Raw genomic sequence first — 24,168 nt, forward strand, 5'->3', positions numbered from 1 at the left:
TCTCTCTCTCCCTCTCTCTCTCTCTCTCTCTCTCTCTCTCCCTCCCCCAAAATTACAATGGCTCTCATGCTCTCCAAGCTAACATATGTGTGTATGCACACACATATACACATTATACACACGTATGCATATATATGCTTATACACATACATAAGCACACATAACAAAGACCTTCACTGATAATCATATTATAGAGAATTTGAATTGTTTTCCCAGCAAATTAATGGTAACTTTGGTAAGTACAGCTGAAGTTGCTCTAGCAAAGAAGGAATGACATAATTCTTTTCACAAGGGATTTCTTGTTACTTATCAAAAAAAAAAATATAAGATACTAGCAAAATCTAACTAAGAATTATAGTCAGAGCTAGAAGGAAACATAACAAGTCACCCAGTCCAACACCCTTTTTATGTCATTAACAAAATATTATTTTATTACATTATTTTTATTATTATATTATATTTTATTATCATATTATATTTATGCTTTCCCTATCTCACCCAGTCTGGAAGTACAGGGGCTATTCACAGGCACAGTTCCATTACACTTGGGCATGGGAATTTTGACCTACACTTTTTCTGAGTTGGGCTAGTTCATGTCTCCTTAGAAAACCTGGTGCCTGATTCATGGCTCCATGGGTTCACCCCATTGGTGTTAGACTTGGGATGGACACTTGATCAATCAGATTTTCCCACTGTAGCTCTGAATACCAGAGATTAAGAGATCTGCCAGTCTCAGCCTCCCTATAGCTTGTATGATAGGTCACCGTGCATGGCCAACATACTCATTTTAAGGAAAAGGAGATCAAACCTCAAAAAGGAGTGATGACTTGCCCATGATGTTACAGGAAGTTAATGGCAGAGCTGCCATTAGAATCTGAGTGTTAAACTGAAGCTAAAATTGGGCAAAAATATTTTGTTGACAAAGCAACTGATGTCACAAAGATGGCGGGGGGAGGGGAGGGAAAGGGAATTACTTGAGATTCATTGTATCACAGCATATTCTCTCCCTGAAAAAAAATGCTTCTATTTTATACTTGTTTTTAGAAATATATTCAATTTGCTTATTATAGCTGAACCAAAAACTTCAAGGTTGAAATATTTAAAAAGATGCTCTGGGGTCAAACATCTGTCCAAGAAAGCAAATGAGGATTGAAAACAAAAGTATTTATTAAATATTTTAAATAATTCTCTTCCCCTCAAGATTCCCTCTCTCTGATTCTTAAAGGCCTTTGTATTACTTGATCTGCTTTTTTCAAAATTAGATTACAATTCAATAGTATTCCTAGTACAGTCTCATATGAATATGAAAAGCTTTAAAGGTTAATATGCTAACTTTAAGAGATTGCTGAAGCCTGTAGATAATTAATTTTGAAAGCAATGAGAAGAAAGAAAAAAAAAACCTTGTTCCCTTTTACTTCATTATTTTAGCTCTGGGGTGAAGGTTTCCAGAATGAGAATAAGATAATGCTTTGAGGCTGAACCAGCATTGTGGGATGCCAAGAAAGGCAGAAGAAAGAGAATAGACTTGTAGCCTAAGGAATATTGCCTCTGAAATTTGCCATGTGACCTTGGGTAAATTTTCACCAGATATAAAATTTGTGTACACATAAAGGTCAAATTGCCCCCTATACTTGAAAAGACAGTTCTTAACTGTCATACAACTCTTCAAATACAAGAGGAAAGAAATGATTCTTGAAAGTTCTCCAAAGAGGGGGAAAAAGATGAAATAGAATCAGAAGTCTTCCATCTATACACCAGTCAACTTGACTTTGATTCCTCCCAAAATTTGGAACATAATATTAAAGGAAATGTTTATAAGAAAGGTTAAGTGATGATTGATCACTAAGAACTGGCATAGCTTTATTAAGCACAGGTGATGCTTGTTTAATGTTCTTTCCCTTCTGACAGGATAACTTGACTGATGTTCCATGAGATTGTTTTTGGCATCTTATAGCTTCATTACAGCAACACAGTTTGACAAAGTCTCTGATAATCCCCTTGAGAATAAGTGGGAGAGACATGTGTCAGATGAAAGCATAGCTAGGGGGCGGCCAGGTAGCACAGCGAGTAAGAGCACTGGCTCCAGTGTCAGGATGACCTGGGGATCGAATCTGGGCTCCAACACTTAGCACCCACCCAGAAACACCTTGAGCAAATTACTTAACCCCGATTGCTTTAAAATAATAAAAATAAAGTATAGTTGGATTAACTAAGAACTGGTTAAATAACTCGATCCAAAGGTAGTCAATGTCAACTTGAGGTCTGTCAGTCAACAAGCATATATACCAGGTACTGTACAAAGCCCTGGGGACTCAAAGAATGACAAAACATAACTTCTGCTCTCTTTCCCTGCTGCCACTGAGTCGAGCAGGAGGCAGAGGCTCCTGGGTGCTTTCAAGATTTAGCATCACCCATGAACCACTGCCATGGCCAAGGAAGACATTGCTGCTGGAGGTGTAATAGATGTTAACACCGCTCTACAAGAAGTGCTGAAGACTGCACTCATCCACTATGGCCTAGCTCATGGAATTCGTGAAGCTGCCAAAGCCTTGGACAAATGCCAAGCCCATTTTTGTATACTTGCTTCCAACTGTGATGAACCTATGTATGTAAAGTTGGTTGAGGCCCTATGTGCTGAGCATCAAATCAACTTGATAAAGATTGATGACAACAAGAAGCTGGGTGAATGGGTAGGCCTCTGTAAAATTGATAGAGAGGGAAAGCCCCGTAAAGTGTTTGGCTGCAGTTGTGTTGTTGTTAAGGACTATGGCAAGGAATCTCAGGCCAAAGATGTCATCGAAGAATATTTTAAATGAAAGAAATGAATAAATAAAAGCCTTGGTCTGAAAAAAAAACCCAGAACTTCTGCTCTCAAGAAGCTCATAGCCTAATGGGAGCAACAATATGCAAGCAACTATTTACAAAATAGTTATATACATGATAAATTGAGGGTAGTCTCAGGGGGAAGGCACTAAGATAAAGGGGGGGCTGGGAAAGACTTTTTGCAGAATATAGGACTTTAGTTGAGGTATAAAGTGAAGTACCCCAAAAATCTGAACTTGGTTGTAGACAGTTTGGTATTTTACTGATAACTTGCATAAAGGTATAGAGGGCATATTTATAAAAAAATCTTTCACTGATACAAAGCTAGCATGGAGAGCAAACATGTTGGATAGCAGAAAGGGGATCCCAAAATGTCTCACCAGGAACAATGAACCAAATCTTATGAATTTAATTTTGATGGTAATAAACGTGAAGTTTTATTATTGGATTAAAAACAAAAAGAACTGCAAAAGAATAGGACAGATAAAAAATAGCTCCTGTGGGGGGTTAGCAGTGGGTAACCTGAGTGTTTTAGTGTACCCTAAGCTCAAAATGAGTCAGTGGTGTGACTCAGTCACCAAGAAAAAATAATGTGGTCCTGGAATGTGTTAAAGAAATACAAGATCCAAAGTAAGGGAGGTTACAGTACCACTAAACTTCTGCTCTGGACAGATCATATTTGTATTAAAGTAGGAGATGCAGAAAAGGTCTAGGGCAATCAGAAGGAGGAGATCAAGATGGCTTCTTTTGAAGGTCCAGCTACCCTGACCTACTGGAAGTTCCTCGACCTCAAGTCCCTGTCTCCTATTGTTAGGCTTCTTCACTGTCACCCAAACCTGGGATGCTCTATTCTCTCACTATCATCTTTGACTTTCCTTGGCTTCTCTGACTTCATTCAACATTCAGTTCAAAGCCTCCATTCTGAAGGAAGGTTTTCCTGGTGCCTCCCTCGAACCCCGACAGCTGTTAGTATATCGCCTTTCCGATTACTTTCCATCTATTATGTGTGTATGCACTTAAAAAATAAATACATACTATTTCCATTTTGTCTTTCCCATTTAAATGCATGCTCCTTGAGGGAAAGTACTAACTTTCAGTTTTCTTTGTATTTCGAGTGCTTAGTGTTGTGCCTAAAACCTGATGACTATCTTATGAAGGAACTGGAGGCTGAGTGTGGATATGCTGAATGGCTGCAGGACCTGAGAACTTTTAGTCTTGGGAGGATATTTGGAGACTTGTACAGTAGAAAATTAATTGAACTTGTCCTACACAGTTAGAAGCAATAGGCAGAAACTACCAAGGGATAGATTTGGACTGACATAAAAGGAAAAAAAATCTAATAATTTGATGTATTCAAAATTGCTACCTAGTTGGCACGGAAGAAAGGAAGTTCCTGTTCATAGGAAGTCTTATACTAGATACTGGATGGCCATTTGCTCAAAATATTTCTAATGGGATTGTTGTCCTGGGACAAGTTGGTCTAGATGACATCTGAAGACCTTTTTGATTTTGAGATTCTGGTATTAAGGGTTTAAAACCTCCCTGGGCTTCAGTTTCTACATCTGTAAAATTATCTCGGATTAAATGACCTCTTCAGATTTAGTAGTAGAAAAGAACTATGATTTGAATACAGATCATCCCTGCCTTTTTTTCTCCTTTTTGATTTATCATATCATTACTCCATTCATTCCAGGTTATTTTAGTTAATACTTATTAGGGCAATAGCACAGAATTGGGCATTCAAATAAATCGTCATGCTTGTTTTTACAGTTAATGACCTGGTAATATTTTTATGGTTTTCCAATGAAGTCTCAAGTACTTTGAGAAGTATCAGCTAAATATCAGTTAGAAAGATTAGATCCTCTGAGACAGCTCAAAGGAGAGTGAAATTGTTTTGAACATTTCTGCTTGTTATAAAATTTATCAAGATAAAAAGGGAGGGGTCCAAAGTTTCTTGAGAAGCTTCATTAAGAAGTAGATCTGCTATTCAAATCATTCCTCAAAAAAAAAATCCCTCAAAGTTCTAAGGCAAAACTGTTGTTATTTACGAGTGAATTAATGTTTGTTAGGATCAATCATTAAACATTCAAGTGTCATTGCAAGCACTGTGCTCAGCAGCAAGCATACAAAAAATGGAGATGTTGACATAGAGAGATGGATATATACACATATACATACATGTATGTATGTATGTTGTTCAGTTTCTCATTTGTGCCTGACTCTTCTTGACCCCAATGGACCATATCACCCCAGGTCCCTTCAGCATCTCAAAGTCTGTCCAAATTCATGTTTATTGTTTCCATGACACTGTCTATACTTCTCATTCTATGCCATTCCTTTTCCTTTAATTCTTTCCAAACATCAGGGTCTATATACACATATAGTGCATGTATATTTAAGTCAAAACTCTTTACATGAGCACCATGTTTTTTATATAATGTTTCCACTTTTTGTGGATTGGTATAGTCAAAGAATTCATCATCTGATGGTCATCCTTGGGGTGATGAGTACTTACAAACAGGCTGTTTCTTAGTGAACATATATAATCTATTGCCTAACTAATGCTCAAAAAAAATGCCTTTGTGGCTGGGTGGGATAAAGTTAGGTGATAGCTAGATCTATATTATTCTATCTGTGCAGATTGATATACACACATATATTATATGTATATGTATGTAACTGTACATATTTGTATATATACATCAAGCAAATTACTATATGACAACTATATAATTGTACAATTAAAAATGGGACACTGCAGTTATGGCTTTTATGAAACCAGTGTTGCCTCTATGCCATGTGGAAGCAAATCAGCATCACTGGATGATGTGATACATGTATGGAATAATAAATTATGCTTCAGCAAGAGTAATGTAGACTTGTCAGATACAGTAATATCAGTCCAGTAAGGTGTCTTAATAGCAATGATCTTATATATGGCGCAGACATTCTACAAAAATATTTAGGAGTTATTATTCACATTCTTGAATTTAGTGAGATATGAGTCCTTGCCACTTGGCCAATGACATCATGACTAATGGAGTATCTTCCAATCAGATCAGTTCTTCAAAGTACAGATGCCTCATAAAATGCTCATCCAAATACATGATCTAAGAAGTGGATTTATAGAGTTCTTAGAAAACCCAATGCCCAGATGTATTGCTTTGGCTCAGCTCTAACCTTGTCACTTCTGTCTCCCAAAGGGCCTTAGTCCAAAGAGCTGAAGCTAATGTCTTGGAACAGAAGCATGCTTAATGCATGGCAAGCCCCTTGATATGCTTCAGGAAGTTAGGTGATGTTCTTCATATATGAAAAAAAAGATAATTACTCATGGGGCACTAAATTTTTTCTCCCATTCAGATAAGGAGTTGTGGTAATAGATTTGTGTGATCTTCAGCAAACTGTTTCAATTTCTTGGGTTTCATTGCCCCCAGGACTGAACCGGATCTCCTCTAAAGTCCTTTCCAAATCTATAATTATTTGATGTATCTAGCATCCCTCATCCTCCCTAACAATCAGTGCTACAAGGTCACCAAGATGAAGTGAAAGGTGAGGTATATGACAATGAAACAGTGATATTAACTGGACCCCAAGTATTCAAAATTTTGTCATTAGTTTAATTAGCATGATCCTACAACCAATTGGGATAAGAATGTATAAGGGAATAGAATTATACATGTTAAAGTAAAATATAGGAGTTTTAAAAAATATGATCAAGGTACTGAAGGCTTGGAGTTAACTTGGGGTTGGATCAGTTTTATATCTTCTAAGATTCTTAACTGGTTACAGTTTCTGTCCAGTGGTGAAATCCATGATTGATCAAACACAGCATTAAGACATTGTTCCTATGAAATAGGGTTGTTTTTATTTATTAAGCACAGAAATGAGTCACAATTGGAAGTCAACTGGGATGAAATATTTACCTCAAGTAAATTAAAGGAAGCATAAGTTTGTTCTGGGAAGAGAGGCATTTAATAAATGATAGAGGAATAATTTGACGATTAAAAATATCTTTAAATTGCAAGCACGTTAAGGAGTAACCTGTATAGAAAAATAGACACTGAACTGAGAAAGACAGCCCTAGGTAATATTAAATTAATCAGGCAAGCTATTCATAGCTACATTACATATCTCTTATTGACTGCAAATCCATGGTGTAATACTGGCTAACACAAAAGTAATTTAGAAAAGTTATCTTAGAAACTGACCTAGGTGACTGCAATAATGAAAATTACTAAGAGTATCAAATATCCCTGACACAGTTTAACATGCTTAAGAGAACATAATTATGGAAACTATAATCCTATTCATGATCCAGGTCCAGAGGAAAGGAGATAAAAATAGGGATAACCACAATTGGAAATGTGACTCCTGTTAGAAAAAATGAAAAAAATGTAAGCCAGGACTGAAAATTTTTTTCCAGAATTTATTTATTAATTTTTAGTTTTCAACATTCATTTCCACAAGACTTTGAGTTTCAAAATTTCTCTCCAACTCTCCCATACCACCACCCCAAGATGGCAAGAATACTAATTAACCCTTCCTCCAGTCTGTACTCTTTTCTTTTAAAAAAATTTTTTAAATTTTTGTTTATTTTAAAAATTTTTTAATTAAATTTTATATTCATTTTTTGTTTACATCATTCATTTCCACAAGATTTTGAATCCCAAATTTTCTTCCCATCTTTTCCCTACTCACCACCCCAAAACAGCAATCCCACTGTATGACCCATCACCCAATCAGCTCTCTCCTATATCCTCCCCCATTTTCCCCCTATCTTTCCCATAGGGCAAGATGGATCTCTATACCCCAGTGCCTGTATACCTTATTTCTCAGTTGCATGAAAATTATATATACATATATATGTTTATATATATATATATATATATATCATTTGATTTTAAAACTTTGAATTCCAGATTCTTTCCCTTCCTCTCTCATCACCCACCCTTATTGGGAAGATAAGCAATTCAATATAGATTGTACATGTGTAGCTACACAAAACATTTCCATAGTGGATATATTGTGAAAGATTGACTATATTTCCCTCCATCCTATGCCACCCCCCATTTGTTCAATTCTCTACTTTGACAATGTCCCTTTTCAAAAGTGTGTGCTTCTAACTTACCTCCCCCCAACCTGCCCTCCCCTCCATCATCCCCCCTCTAATCCTCTTTCCCCCTACTCTCCTTTAGGGTGATATACTCTATTTAGTGTGTATGTCATTCCCTCCTTAAGCCAAATTCAATGAGAGTGAGGTTGACCCATTCTCTTTTGCCTTCCTGTTCTTCCCCTCCATTTTAACAGTTTTCCCTTACCTCTTCTATATGAGTTTATTTACCCCATTTCCTCTCATTATATTCCTCTCTCACCTCTCAATTTCACCTTTTAATTATCATCCCTTATTATTCAATCCATCCTGTGCCCTCTATCTATGTATACCTGTACACATAAATACACATACTCACATATGTATTCGTATGCCCATGTACCCTCTTATACAGACATATATATATATATATATATTTATACATATATATGTATATATACACGCATTTAGATTTCCCTCAACTATTCTCATACTGAGAAAAGTTTAATAAGTTAAAATTATCATTTTTACATGTAGGAATGTAAATAGTATGACTTTGATAAGTTCCTTATTATTTCTTTTCCTTGTTTACCTTCTCATGTTTCTCTTGCTTCCTGTATCTGAATGTCAAATTTTCTATTCAAATCTGTTTTTTTTTTATCAAGATTGAAAGTCCTCTATTTCATTGAATGACCATATTTTCCCCTGAAACATGATACTCAGTTTTGCTGGGTAGGTGATTCTTGGTTTTAAACCCAGCTCCTTTGACCTCTGGAATATCATATTCCAAGTCCTACAGTCCCTCAATGTAGAAGTTGCCAGGTCCTGTGTTATCCTGATTGTGTTTCCACAATATTCAAATTGTTTCTTCTTGGCTGCTTGTAATATTTTCTCCTTGATCTAGGAACTCAGGAACCTGGCTATAATATTCCTAGGAGTTTTCTTTTTGGTATCTTTTTGTGATTGGTGGATTCTTTCAACGTCTGTTTTGCTCTCTGGTTCTAAGACATCAGGGAAATTTTCCTTGAGAATTTCTTAAAGGATGATTTCTATGTTCTTTTTTTGATAATAGCTTTCAGGTAGTCCAATAATTTTTAAATTCTCTCTCCTGGACCTATTCTCCAGGTCAGAGGTTTTTCCAGTGAGATATTTCACACTGCCTTTTATTTTTTCATTTGTTTAGATCTGTTTAATAGTATCTTGATTTCTCATAAAGTCACTAGCTTCCATTTGCTCCAGTCTCATTCTGAAGGAATTATTCTCTTCAGTGATACTTTGAGATTCCTTTTCCATCAGGCAAATTCAGCTTTTTAAGGCATTCTTCCCCTCGTTGGCATTTTGAGCCTCTTTTGCCATTTGAGTTAGTTTATTTTTAAAAAAATATTTTTTTCCAATTCATTTATTTATTATTAGTGTTAAATATTCATTTCCACAAGATTTTGAGTTACAAATTTTCTCCACATTCTTTCCCCTACCCCTATGGCAAGTTAGTAAGCCTACTGAATATCCCCTCCTCCAATCTCTTCTCTCTTATACCCTCCCCTATTCCCCCCTAACTTTCTAGTAGGGCAAGATGGATTTCTACACCCCAGTGCCTGTATATCTTATTTCCCAGTTGAAAGTAGAAATCAATTTTTTTAACATTTGTTTTTAATACTTTGATTTCCAGATTCTTACCCTTCTTCCCTCCTCACCCACACCCACTGGGAAGTCAAGCAATTCAATATAGTTTGCACACAATGTAGTTAGGCAAAACATTTCCATAGTAGTTATATTATGAAAGACTAACTATGTTTCCCTCCATCCTATCCTGCTCCCCTCTTATTCTATTTTCTCCTTTGACACTGTCCCTTTCCAAAATTGTTTGCTTTTAACTACCCTCTCCCCCAATCTGCGCTCCCTTCTAGCATCCCTGCTATTCTCCCCTTTCTCCCTACTTTCCTATAGGGTAAGATATACAATTGAGTGTATATGTTATTCCCTCCTTAGGTCAACTTCAATGAGAGTAAGGCTGACACATACACTTTCACCTTCCTCCTCTTCACCTCCATTGTAACAGTTTTCTCTTGTCTCTTTTATATGAGATAATTTACCCTATTCTGTTTCTCCCTTTCTCCTTCTCCCAATATATTCCTCTCTCACATCTTAATTTTATTTTTTTTATATCATCCCTTCCTATTCAGCTAATCCTGTGCCCTCCTTCTACATATATATGTACACACATAGACACACACACTCTCTTATACCTACATATATATGAATGTGTATATACATACACACATATATACATATATATATATCTCCATACATATATATTCCCTTTAACTATCCTCATACTGAGAAGTCTCATGAGTTACAACAATCATTTTTCCATGTAGGAATGTAAATAGTTCAACTTGATAATTTCCTTATGATTTTTCCCTGTTTACCTTCTAATGCTTCTCTTGCTTCTTGTATTTGAAAGTCAAATTTTCTGTTTAACTGTGTTTTTTTCATCAAGAATGCTTGAAAGTGCTCTATTTCATTGAATTACCATATTTTCTCCTGAAGCATTATACTCAGTTTTGCTGGGTAGGTGATTTTTGGTTTTAATCCCAGCTATTTTGACCTCCGGAATATCATATTCCAAGACCTTTGATCCCTCAAATGAAGAAGCTGCCATATCCTGTGTTATATTGATTGTCTTTCCACAATACTCAAATTGTTTCTTCCTAACTGCTTGTAATATTTCCTCCTTGGCCTGGGAACTCTGGAATTTGGCTAAGATATTCCTAAGAGTTTTCTTTCTGGAATCCTTTTCAAATAGGCAATTAGTGAATTCTTTGAATTTCTATTTTGCCATCTGCTTCTAGAATATCATGGAAATTTTCCTTGAGAATTACTTGAAGGATGATTTTAAGGCTCTTTTTTTGATCATGGCTTTCAGGTAGTCCAATAATTTTAAAATTATCTTTCCTGGATATATTTTCCAGGTCAGTGGTTTTTCCATTGAGATATTTCATATTGCCTTCTATTTTTTTCATTTATTTGGTTCTGTTTAATAGTATCTTGATTTCTCATAAAGTCATTAACTTTCATTTGCTCCAATCTAATTTTGAAGGAATTCTTCTTTTCATTGAGTTTTTGAAATTCCTTTTCCATCTGGCCAATTCAGGTGTTTAAGGCATTCTTCTCCTCGTTGGCTTTTTGGGCCTCTTTTGCCATCTAAGTTAGTCTATTTTTTTAAGGTGTTATTTTCTTCAGTCAGGCTGTTAACTCACTTTTCATGATTTTTTTTCCATCACTCTCATTTCTCTTCTCAACTTTTCCTCCACTTCTCATACTTGATTTTCAAAATCCTTCTTTAGTTCCTCCATCACCTGTAACCAGCTCATATTTTTCTTGGAAGCTTTTGATGCAGGAATTTTGACTTCGTTGTCTTTGTCTCGTTCTATATTTTGATTCTCTTTGTTCCCAAAACAAGATTCTATGATCTGATTGTTCTTACTCTGCTCATCTTCCCAGCCAATTACTTGACTTTTGAGCTCTTTGCCATGGTAGAACTCTACTTCTAGAGTAGAGAGAGCCATGCCCCAAATTGCTGGGGTTTTTACAGTTGTTGCCAGAACTGTTGTCAGAGCTATGAGGAAGACACTCTCTCTACAGCCACCACAAGCTCTGGAACAGTAGCATTCCTCACCCCAGGACCACTCACCAAGACTGCAACCAGAATCAAGTTGTTCAAAGAAAGAGTGATTACCCTCTAGATAGTTGCTTGGTCTCCCTACAATCTGCAGGCCAGAAGCTCTGGAGGCAGCCACACAGCAGCAGTTGCAACCACTGTGATACTCACACCTCTCATCCTGGGGATGGGGGCTGGACCATGGTCTTCTCTCAGCCAGGATCAACAGGGTTCCTCACTGACATTTTACTTTCTCTTTGGCATTTATGGCTTGATAATTCTGGAAACCATCACAGCAGCTGTTGATTCACTCTCCTGAAGTCTTCTCTGGCCTGGCTATGTCACTGGTTGGGGCCACTCTGGGTCTGAGCCCGTACAGTTCACGCAGGACTGTGCTTTGCTCCTAAGCTGGTGTGATAGACCCTTCGTGTCGGCCTTCCAGGCTGCCTTCAGAAGATTTGTTTCTCTCTGTCAGTTTGCATGTTATGTGGCTCTAAAATTTGTTTAGAGTCATTGTGTTTTACAGATATAAGATTTGGTTGGTGCAGGAGCTTAAGGAAGTTCCTGCTTTTGCCTGGTCATCTTGGCTCTGCCCTGTTAGTCTATTTTTAAGGTGATTTTTCTTCAGTATCTTGGGGATCTCTTTTAGCAAGCTGTTGACTTTTTTCATTATTTTCTTGCATCACTATCATTTCTCTTCCCAATCTTTCCTCTACTTCTCTTACTTGATTTTCAAAATCCTTTTTGAGATCCTCCATGACTTATGACCAATTCATATTTTTCTTGGAGGCTTTTGGTGTAGGCTTTTGGGCTTTTTTTGTCTTCTTCTGGTTCTATGATTTGTTCTTCTTTGTTACAAAGAAAGATTATATAGTCTGTATATTCCCTCTCTTTGCTCATTTTCCCAGCCAGTTACTTGACTTTTTAGATCTTTGTTTAGGTAGGACTCTGCTTCCAGAGTGGAGAGTGCTCTGTCCTAAATTTCTGGGGTTTTGTGCAGCACCTGTGAATTTTCAATTCTTCTAAGATGATATGACCAAATGAGAAGTGTTTATTCCTCCCATTGTCTGTTCTCTCATCTGTAAGTGACCACAGGCACTCTTTTCTGCCTCAGAACTGGGGGGGGGGGTCCTTCTCCACAGGCTCCACAATTTCTGTCACACCAGCACTCCTCTTCATCTCAGAACAGTCACCCAAGAATGAAACCTAGATCTTAGCAGGGAAAACCAAGAGCAATTGCCTTTTGATAAGCCACTTGATCCCCCCACCATTTGTGGGCCTAGAGATCTGGAAGCAGCTGCCACCACTTCCACCCCAGGGCTGGGATTGGACAGAGCTCTTCTCTCACCCAGGTCCAACAGAGTTTCCCCACTGACATTTTACTTTGTCTTTGGGATTTGTGGATTGAGAAGTCTGGAAACCACCACAGCTTCCAGTGATTCATTCCTCTGAGGACTGCTCTGGCCTCATCTGTGTCAGTGCAGCCCACACGGGACTGTGCTTCACATTCAACCTGGTGCAATAGACCCTTCATGTCAGCCTTTGAGACTGTCTTCAGCTGGAGATGTGTTTCCTCCTATGATTTTGTGAGTTCTGTAGCTTTAAAATTTATTTAGAGTCATTTTTTACAAGTATTTGAAGGAGTTTGAAGGGAAGAGCTCAAGCAAGTTCCTGCTTTTATTCTAACATCTTGATTCCACCTCACAGAATTTTTTTAACGACTTACTTTGAACATATAAAAGTTCTTAATAAATATTATCATTTGGTCAAACATATGCCTATATTTGATTTAAATTCTGAGTTTTTTTTTACATTTTCCTTTCATCGTTCTGTGTGACACTGGGAAAATCATTTAACCCCTATGCATCTAATGCAACTCCATGGAACTTACAAGTTATGGGCAAGAGGCAGCTTACATTGATGGAAAGTGATTACTATACTGATGCAGTAATAGACTCTTCATATATCTATGTGTGTATAAATATATGCATATGTGTATGAATATGTTGATATGCATAGCTGTGTATATATGCGCTATTATACATGTATCTCTTCACATATTTGGCAAGCTGATTTACCTAAAGAAAAATATGCCTCTGAATAAGCCACAAACCACAATTTCAAGCCTTCTGTTTAGACAAAGAATATGTTACATTCACAATTAAAATTGCAATTATTTATAAAGGCCTTGGAATATTGGCACGAGTCACATTAGAAGTTTCTCTTTATAAGTATGTAAGAATCACTCCACATGAAATACTGTTTTTTTTTCTATATTAGACACTATAGTATTTCTGTGAAAACCACATTTTTATTCCTAAACAACATTTTTTTTCACTAGTACCTCTCATACATTTGTGGTGGGAGGCCCTTTCTATCATAAGAAGATGGGAACAAAAGCACTTCTCAAAGTTGCTCTTTTCTGGAAATGGCACATGATGTAGAGAAATACCTAAAATCCTGGCTCCAGCTACCTCTAGATCCTAGAAATGCACAGCTCAGAAAAAAATGCTAGCTTCAGTAAGGTGAATATTGGCTTTACCTGATTTGTATTAATTAGTAAATGTATAATTGTTTAGTGTGAGAGGCTAAGATAATTTCTCCATGTAGTACTAGAAAACTTAGAAAGATGTGGAGACCATCACTGTGATTCTAGAAAGTTTTGAGAGATTTTGTTTGGAGTTTTAACTGATCTGGTATTATAATGATATACAAAGTATATTTAAGAAATGATGACCTAGATGTAAAGATAAGCTAAAAAAACACATATATCAGTCAATGAAAGAAGGCTAAAAGCTGAGATATTTAGTTTACAGGAGAGAATATCTAAGAAAGGAGTCAGAAGGAATGTCTTCAGATATCTATTCTGCACAAATGTTCAATGTTCATGTAAACAAGCAAGGAAGGTCCCAATGGAAAGGGGCAAATGTGATCTCATGTTTATCATTCAGACTTGGAGGGAAAAAACCCATAAGTGGAAAATGGCTCTGGATCTATATAATAAATCAAAAGAAATAGGACAGTTAAAAGAGGAGGAGAGTAAGGTAACATTCTGTGTGTATGTGTGTCCAGAAAAGATGAGTATAATTCTGAATAAATAAAAAAATGGATATTTGGTGAACTGAAAGACATGTAGGTATTTTTAACAAAAAGATCAGAACTAAATTGAAAAGTTAACATAAAAGATCCAGAAGAAATATAAGGAAATCATTAAAGACTAATTATAAGGCACTGATTAAGGTGAAATGGTTTACTTATATTATATGAAAATCTCATTAACATTAGTAATTATTAGTCATTATTATTATTAATAGTATTCTTAAAACTGTTATCATTACTAAGGTAATTTAAAAGAAAGGTTGGGGCTGAGTTGTGTATCATGTGGTGATTCTAAAAAATAAAATTTGATAGGGAAAGGTTAAAAGGAGAAATTATCTCATGAAAACTAAGTGTGAACAGAATATCTAATATAGAGGAAGCAGGTGGGGGTGGAAATACTGGAACTTAACTCTCATCTATTATGAAGAAGAAACACCATACATCTGAAGAGGTTTAGAAGTTTTCTGAGAGCTGTTGAGTGGAGCCAAGATGGCAGCATAGAAGCAGGAAGGCTCTGTGAGCTCCCCCCATAGCCACCTCAAATACCTATAAAATATGACTCTAAACAAACTTTAGATCTGAAGAGTCCACAAAGTGACAGACAGAACAAATCTCCTGCTCAAGGCATCCTGGAAGGCCAGCAGGAAGGATCCACTCCAGCATACTGGGAGTTGAGCCCAGCCCCGTGTGAGCCCACAGTTTTAGCCTCAGGACAGCTCTGATCAGCTACTGCAGTGGACTTTGGGAGAGTGGATCACCAGTAGCAGTGGTGGTTTCCAGAATTATCAACCCATAAATGCTGAAGAAAAAGTCAGAAGTCAGTGTAGAACCCTGTTGGAACTTGGTGGGGGGGGGAGGGAGGGGTGACAGAGGAGCAGATCTGGCCCCTGCCCCCAGAGCTAGAAGTGGTAGAGGTGCGGCAGCCCTGCAGCTGCCTCCATGTGCTCTCTTTAGAGCTCCTGGCCTGCAGAGGGTAGGGGGACCAAGCAACCATTCAGAGGGTAATCACTCTTGCTTTAACCTGCCTGGGTAAGGATCACGGACTTGGGTGGTGGTCCTGAGGTGTGTGACCAGTGAGACAGAGTTCATGGGGGCTGAAGAAATAGCCCCCTCCTAATAGCTCTGGCAGTTACTAAAACCCCAACTATTGGGGACAAAACTCTCCCCTCTGGAAGCAGAGTTATACTGTGGCAAAGAGCTCAAATCTCAAGTAATTGAGCAGCAACATGAGCAAGCAAAGGAAGCAAAGCAAGCACAGCAATCCAACTTTAGATTGCTTTTTGGAGGACAAAACGGATAAAAGCATGGAACAGGAGGAAGACAACCAAGGCAGAACTCCTGCACCAAAAGCTTCCAAGAAAAATACGAGCTGGTTACAGGCCATAGAGGAGCTTAGAAAGGATTTTGAAAATCAAATAAAAGAAGTGGAGGAAAAACTGGGAAGAGAAATGAGAATGATGCAAGAAAATCATGAAAAGACTGTAAACAACCTGACTGAAGAAAATAACACCTTAAAAAATAAATAACCTTAAAAAATAACACCTTAAAAACAACTCAAATGGCAAAAGAGGCCCAAAAAGCCAATGAGGAGAAGAATGCCTTCAAAAGCTGACTGAAGAGAATAATCCCTCCAGAATTATACTGGAGCAAATGGAAGCTAATGACTTTATAAGAAATCAAGATACTATTAAACAGATCCAAATAAATGAAAAAATAGAAGGCAATGTGAAATGTCTCATTGCAAAAACCACTGATCTGGAAAATATATCCAGGAGAGATAATTTAAAAATTATTGGACTACCTGAAAGCCAAGATAAAAGAAAAGAACCTAGAAATCATCTTTCAAGAAATTCTCAAGGAAAATTGCCCTGATGTTTTAGAACCAGAGGGCAAAAAAGAGGTTGAAAGAATCCACCAATCACAAAAAGATACCAAAAAGAAAACTCCTAGGAATATTATAGCCAGGTTCCTGAGTTCCTAGATCAAGGAGAAAATATTACAAGCAGCCAAGAAACAATTTGAATATTGTGGAAACACAATCAGGATAACACAAGATCTAAAATATGGTCATTCAATGAAACAGAGGACATTCAATCATTCTTGATGAAAAAAAAAACAGTTGAATAGCAAATTTGACATTCAAATACAAGAAGCAAGGAAAGCATAAGAAAGTAAAGAGGGAAAAGAAATCATGAGGAACTTATCAAAGTTGGACTATTTACATACCTACCTGAAAAAATGATAATTTTAACTTATGAAGCTTTTTCAGTATGAAGATAGTTGAAGGGAATATAAATGTTTGTGAGTGTGTGTGTTTATGTGTGTGTATGTCTATATAGGAGGGTATATGTAATATGAATATATATGTGAATGTGTGTATATATGTGTACAGGTATACATAGACAGAGTGCACAGGATCGATTGAATAGGAAGGGTTGATATGTAAAAGGTGAAATTGAGAGGTGAGAAAGAAATATAGTGAGAGAAGATAGGGAGAGACAGAATCAGGTAAATTATCTCATATAGAGGAGGCAAGTGATAACCGTTACAATGGAGGGGAAGAAAAGGAAGGCAAAAGAGAATAGGTCAACCTTACTCTCATTGAATTTGGCTTAAGGAGGGAATGACATATACACTAAATAGGAGAGTCGGGGAAGGGGATGAGAGGAGGAATAATGGAGGGGAGGGCAGGTTGGATAGGAGGGTAGTTAGAAGCACACACTTTTCAAAGGGGACAGGGTGAAAGTAGAGAACAGAATAAGTGGGGGATGGGATAGGATGGAGGGAAATATAGTCAGTCTTTCACAATATATCCACAATAGAAATGTTTTGCATAACTACACATGCACAACCTATATTGAATTGCTTATCTTCCCAGTAAAGGTGGGTGATGAGGGAGGAAGGGAAAGAATCTGGAATTCAAAGTTGTAAAATCAAATGTTTAAAATATATACTAATATTTTTTTTTTCCATGCAAGTGGAAATAAGATATACAGGCACTGAAGTATGGAGATCCATCTTGCCCTACCGGAAAGTTGCAGGGGTATGGGGGACGATATAGGAGAGAACAGATTGGGGGAAGGGGTATACAGTGGGATCGCTGTTTTTGGATGGTGGGTAGGGGAAAGACAGTGAGAAAATTTATAACTGAAAATCTTGTGCAAATGAATGATGTAAACTAAAAATAAACATAAAATTTTAAAATATATAAAAATTTCAAAAGAAGTCTTCTGAACTTCTAGAGAGGTGATGTAACTGGGGATAAGGTCTGGAAGGAAATTTTAGAAGAGCATATCGATTAAGATTAGAAGGGAGGGGTGAATATATATGGGAAGAACTTTTAGAGGGGTGGCTAAGGAATGAGGGTAATGGGAAAAATAGGGTAAGAGGGATAGGGTGAAAAAAGGGCCTAAGAAGGAAAAGAGTGAGTAAAAATAAGATGAGTGATATTCACAAATAGTAATTATAATTTTGAATGTAAATGTAAAAAATAAAATATTTTTGAAGAAAAAAATCAAGAATATCAATGGAAATATTTTTAAATATTTAAATATTTTTAAAAATATAAAGGAAGGAGGTTTAGCAGTGCCAGATCCTTCAACTATATTATACAGCAGTAATTATCGAAACTATCTGGTATTGACTAAGAAATGGAAATGTAGATCAATGAAATAGAGTAAACATACAATTTATAGCAGCAAATAAACATAATAATCTTGTATTTGACAAGTGCAAAGACTTAATTTTGGGGGATAAAAATTAATTATTTGGTAAAAATTGTTCGGAAAACTGAAAAGCAGTGTGGAAGAAACTGAACATAGACCAATATTTTACAACATTTACCAAGATAAGGTCAAAATAGGTACGTGACCTCAAAATAAAGAGATTCTACAAGAAAAATTGAAGAACATGGAATATGTTGCTTATCAGACTTATTGACAGGTGACCAATTTATGAATAAACAAGAGATAGAGAGCAGATAATTTTAATTATGTTAAATTAAAAAGGTTTTGTACAAATAAAACAAATGTAGCCAAGATTAGAAGGAAAGCAAGAAATTGGGGGGAAATTTCTATAGACAGTTTACCAGATAAAGCTCTCATATCTAAAATGTATATAGAACTTTGTTAAATCTATAAGAATACAAACCATTCCCAATTGATAAATGGTCAAATATATGAACAGGTAATTTTCCTGATGAAGAAATCAAAACAATTTATAGCCATACAAAAAAGTCATATGAAAAAATGTTCTAAATCATTATTGATTAGATAAATGCAAATTAAAACAACTTTGAGATATTATTTTATACCTACCAGATAAGTTAAAATGCTAGAAGAGTAAAATGACAAATGCTGGAGATGTGGAAAAATTGGGACATTAATTAATTGTCAGTGGAATTGTATACTGATCCAAACATTTTGAAGAACAATCTGGAATTATGCCTAAAACATTATTAAACTGCCTATTCTCTCTGACCCAACAATATCACTACTTAGTCTATTTCTGAAGATAATTTGGGAAAACGAAAATAACCTATATGTTCTAAAATGTTTATAGCAGCTTTCTTTGTGGTGGCAAGGAATTGGAAATTGCAGGGAAACCCATCAACTGGGGAACACCTAAACAAGTTGTGGTATATGAATGTGATGGAATACTACTGTATTCTAAGAAATTATAAGCTCAATGATTTTTTAGAAAAAAAAAACATGAAAAGAGCTGTATAAAATAATGAAGAGCAAAATGAGCAGAACTAAGGGAACATTGTATAAAGTAACAGCAATATTGTTGTAAGAACAACTTTGAGTGAATAAGTTATTTTGACTATTATAAATTCCCAATTTAACTACAAAGGACATATGTAGAAAGATGCTACCTGCATCCAGAGAAAGAACTGATAAATAAAAGTATGCATAGAATAATTTTACATATATATATGCATATACACATATATAATGTGTGTCTGTATATATATATATATACATATGTAATATACATATCTATATCTACCGTGCTTCCCTGATAATAAGACACTGTCTTATTATTTTTTTTTTTTGGAAAGAAAAACACCAGAGGGCTTATTCTCAGGGGAGGGCTTATGTTGTCCTGCCTCAGCTCTCCTCCACGGCACTGCTCACAATGGCGCCAGCAAGCAAATCACTGGGGAAGAACAGGATGACGCGCTCACTGCTGCAGCTCTGATTGGATGCAGCTCGGAGCGCGGCGTGCGTTTCACCTGGGGCAGGGGGGGAGGGGACACGGTGCATACAGAGAGTACCGTAATGTAGCGTGTAGCACAGGGGATCACCTTCACTACAGTAGCAATCTCAATAGGGCTTATTTTCGGGGAGGGCTTATTTTAGAGGAATCTTACACAGTAAGGGGAGGGCTTATTTTTGGGATAGGTCTTATTATCGGGGAAACACAGTATCTATCTATACCTATTTGTGTTTAATGGTAGCCACCTCTAGGGTGAAGGAAAGGGAAAGTGAAGAAAAAAAGACTTTTGCACGATAATTTCATTATATATTTGAAAGAATATCAAGTCATGCATAGTAGATCTGAAATTTCATGTGCAATTGTCTTTTTTATTGTACTATATTATTGGAAATGCTTACTTTATTCCATAAATTAAAAATAAAATTTAAAAATAAAGAATATATATTCACGGGAGGAAGCTACAAGATGAGCATTTAGATAAAGATCAATGTAGTTGGAAACAGATCTGAAACCTGGCCCAAGAGGCACATAATAACATTAAAAGGTTTCATTTATCTAAACATTTCCTTATGTTCTCTTGCTGCCAGAAAGAGAGCAGCTAATAACTTCTTGATTTGTCATAATGTAAATGTTATCCTTCAAAAGGTAGAAGAATAACAAGAAGAAATCCTATATTGGATCTGATCTTCACTTATATGGAGGAATTGGTTGCCAGTGCTGAAATGGTGAAAGCATCATCATTAGAAGCAGCTCAGGGGCACAGTCAGTAAGAGCAACGGAATCAGAAGAACCTGGGTTCAAATCCTTCCTGAGACATTTATTAACTGAGTGACCTTGGGAAACTTACATTATCTCCCTCTCTTTTTACTTATCTACAAAATAGGGATAATAATACACATACCCCACAATATTGTATCAAATGAGACATGTGTAATGTGTGCAACATTTTGCAACGTTTAAAAATACTATGCTATGCTATAGTAGGCAACTATGATAATAATATTAGTACAGTTATAATATAGTTTTATATATAAAATAATATTATTAGTCAAACATGAGTGAAGAAAATATTATTAGTATAATTGATGTCATAATTCTATTAGGATATCTATAATATATAATTATATTTATATAAAACATATACTGACATTATAGACATCCTGATAGTGCTATATATAATATATATATATACACCTGTATGTAATATATTTGATTATATATTATATATGTTATGTATATAGTAACATATATTACAGTTCTCCTAATAGTTCTAGTATTGTTTTTGTTGTTGTCATCCCATTGAAAGGAAAAAGATTATACTCTCCTCGATACTGTGATAGAAAAGAAGAGTGACGCTCAGTATAGTGTAATATTCACCATAGATAGATTGGGAGAAGGGAAATTTCAGAGAGATCAGCAGCAAAGCTATGTGGGATGTTATAGACTCAAAATTCTATAGGAGATGTTATCCCAGGAATGATAGGAAACTCTCAAGAATTAAGTTCTGAATTTGCAAAAGGAGAGGTAAAAAGAAACAAACAGGAATTATCTGAAGAGACTAATAGGGTTACACAGAGAATTCACAACCCAACCTGGAATTTTATTAGTTATGTACCAAAGAAGGAAGCAAAAGCACATAGCAGGAGAAGAATATCAGAATATGGTGCGATCCTATATGTACAGTACCAAGAACTCTCGAACTCAGAATGACATAAGGCTTGTGGAGGAGGGTAAGGACAGCAAAAAAGTTCCTGTTTTTGTTTGTTGTATTTTGCTTTGTTTTGTTTTGTAGATGCTGAGGTAAAGAAGGGGATCAAATAAGAGGATCAAAAAAGGGATCAGACTTGGTGTGGAGGCAGATTATGCAAAATGACAAGAAAGAGAAGGCTGACTGCCTAATTATTATTTCCATTTTGTTTTCTCTGCCAAAATGAATGACTTACTCTGGAAATTAAAAACAAAAATGGTTAACCATCAGTTGTTCTGCAAGATAAGAAAGAACATAATAAGAGAGTTATCTAATTGTCCTCGTTAAATTCAAATCACCTGACACAAATGAACTCCATCCTTGGGTTCTTGGTATACAAGGCTGATGAGCCAGTGTTAGTGACAGAGGAAAGGTCATGAAGATTGGGGAGAGCACCCCAAAAACAGAGAAGGGAAAACTATGTCCTGATTTTCAAAAAAGGGAATATAATTAAGTCTGAAAATTCTACTTCTGTGAATAAACTTCAATTCCTGGGAAAAGTCTAGAATGGATAATTAAAGAAGGGTTAGTGAACATTAAGAAGAGGAAGTAATAATTAGAAAGTCAGACATTACTGGCTTTATGAAGGTCAGATCATGCTACACTTATCTTTTTTTTTTCCTTTTTAAATCTTTTTGTTGGACAGGAAATGAAATTAGTTCCTAAAGAGTAGGAAAATCATGTAGATTTAATTTAACTAGGACTCATTGAAGCATTTCATAGTATTTCTTACTATCTGGTGGTAAGGAAAGACACTGAAAAAATGATCATTCAGTTGGATGGATTCCAGATTGGAAGGGGAGTCATTGACGGTTCATTGTTAGCTTGAAGAAGAATCTTCAAGGAACTGGGCATTGCCCTATGATGGTTAGGATTTTTATTGATGACTTGAATAAAGGCACAGATGGTATGATCTCAAAATTTTCAGATGACACAAAATTGGAAGAGAAAATACATTGAATTGAAAAATCAGGAACCCAAAAGATTTTTACAGGCAAGAGCACAGAACAAAATTTAATAAGGCAAATTTCAGTGGTTATAAATGTAGTTTCTCACACTGGGGTTCCAAAAATAAAACAACAAAGAGGTATTTTCAGATGGTAGTTTGTCTGAAAAGGATCTGGGGGTTTTAGTAAGTCCAATGAATACCAACAGTGAGATATGATAGCCCACAAAATGCTAATGTGATCTTAGGTCTGCAATAGAGGCTTAGCTTCCATGTCTAAAAACCACACATGGAGTATTCTTTTCAATTCTGGAAACCATAGCTTGAAGAGAACATAGGTAAGCTGGATGGCATGCCCAGTGAAGGTAAACAGAATGGTAAAAGGCCTTGGATTCATGTCACATAAAAGAATGCTGAAGGAAGTAAGAATGTTTATTCTGGAGAAGAGAAAGGTTTGGGGAAAGCGATAGCTTTCTAAATATTCCAAGTTTGTGGAAGAGGTATTAGACTTGTGATTTCTTAAGATTCTCCTAGCTCCAACACTCTATGAGACAAAGGATTTTATTGCATCTGGAAACACAATCCTGTAGGGTATTCTTAAATGAGAAAAGAAAACCTGAAACTACTTTTTAAGGATACTTTTAACTTCACCTATCGATGTGCAATTAATTGTTTAAATTCATTTAGATTTATTATTCTTGACATTAATTGTGTCAATTGAGTTTATAACTGTCTAATCTTATGCTAAGAAAATAGGCTATGAAATCTCTGATGAACTAAAACTGTGACTCAGTACACAATTGCTTGATAAAACTGAAAAATGAGTCATGCAGCAGAAATACACCGAAGATTTTGAGCACCAAAATGATTCACATACTTCAAGTCCAAACAAATTATCTTGATTTCTGAAGAACAAGACAGGAAGAAATATTTCTTTGGCACATCCCACACTTAAGTCTGTGTGGATATGAGTCTGGAAATTTTTTGGTCTCTGAAGGGAAATGAGATTGTTAGAGATAAACCTGGATTTGTTCATGTCATTGAGTTTGGGTCAAAGGCACAATCCAAACACCTTTGCAAATATGTCTAACTGTCCTCTGCTACTCAGTCCCAGTGTTCCAGTGTGATGCACATTTGACTCTTTCTGGCTATTCACTCCTTTATTCAACACAGACTTCAGCCCTCAAATATATGTGGTCCATATGACAACTAACCAGGTTTAATGAGATCATGCTATGTCTGCCATTCTCTGTGTGCACATATCAATCTTTCTACTTAGAATCACAGGATCTTAGAATCAAAAGACAAATTAAACACCATTTAGTCCTCATGCTACTTTCCCTTTACAATGTACTTAAAAGGTCACCCAGAGTAGGGAGACCAGTTGGCATAGTAAATAGAGCACAAGCCCTGGAGTCAGGAGGATCTGAGTTCAAATCCGGCCTCAGGCACTGAACTCACACACAAAAACTAGCCGTGTGACCTTGGGCAAGTCACAACCCCAACTACCCTATCTTCCCTCCTCCAAAAAGCAAGAGAAAGAAAGAAAGAAAGAAAGAAAGAAAGAAAGAAAGAAAGAAAGA

At 36.2% G+C, this 24,168-nt stretch overlaps 2 protein-coding genes across 2 annotated transcripts in view; one reads left to right on the forward strand and one right to left on the reverse strand.

The window, feature by feature from the left end:
- The window catches only part of CPXM2 (carboxypeptidase X, M14 family member 2), a 261,915-nt gene that overhangs the window by 53,329 nt on the left and 184,418 nt on the right, over positions 1–24,168 (reverse strand). The gene's annotated exons all lie outside the window — the stretch shown is intronic.
- Positions 2,404–2,855, forward strand: LOC138168688 (small ribosomal subunit protein eS12-like). The gene has a single exon (XM_069097581.1). The coding sequence runs from the start codon at positions 2,427–2,429 to the stop codon at positions 2,814–2,816; it is 390 nt and encodes a 129-aa protein (XP_068953682.1). The 5' UTR covers positions 2,404–2,426; the 3' UTR covers positions 2,817–2,855.

Source organism: Petaurus breviceps, unplaced genomic scaffold (genome assembly GCF_028583685.1).
Source record: "Petaurus breviceps papuanus isolate PSGF00001 unplaced genomic scaffold, PetGlider_PUasm1.0 37, whole genome shotgun sequence".
Classification (NCBI taxonomy): Eukaryota; Metazoa; Chordata; class Mammalia; order Diprotodontia; family Petauridae; genus Petaurus; species Petaurus breviceps.

Excerpts from the sequence above, each read along its gene's own strand:
- LOC138168688 (XM_069097581.1), top strand. The coding sequence starts at position 2,427 with ATGGCCAAGGAAGACATTGCTGCTGGAGGTGTAATAGATGTTAACACC.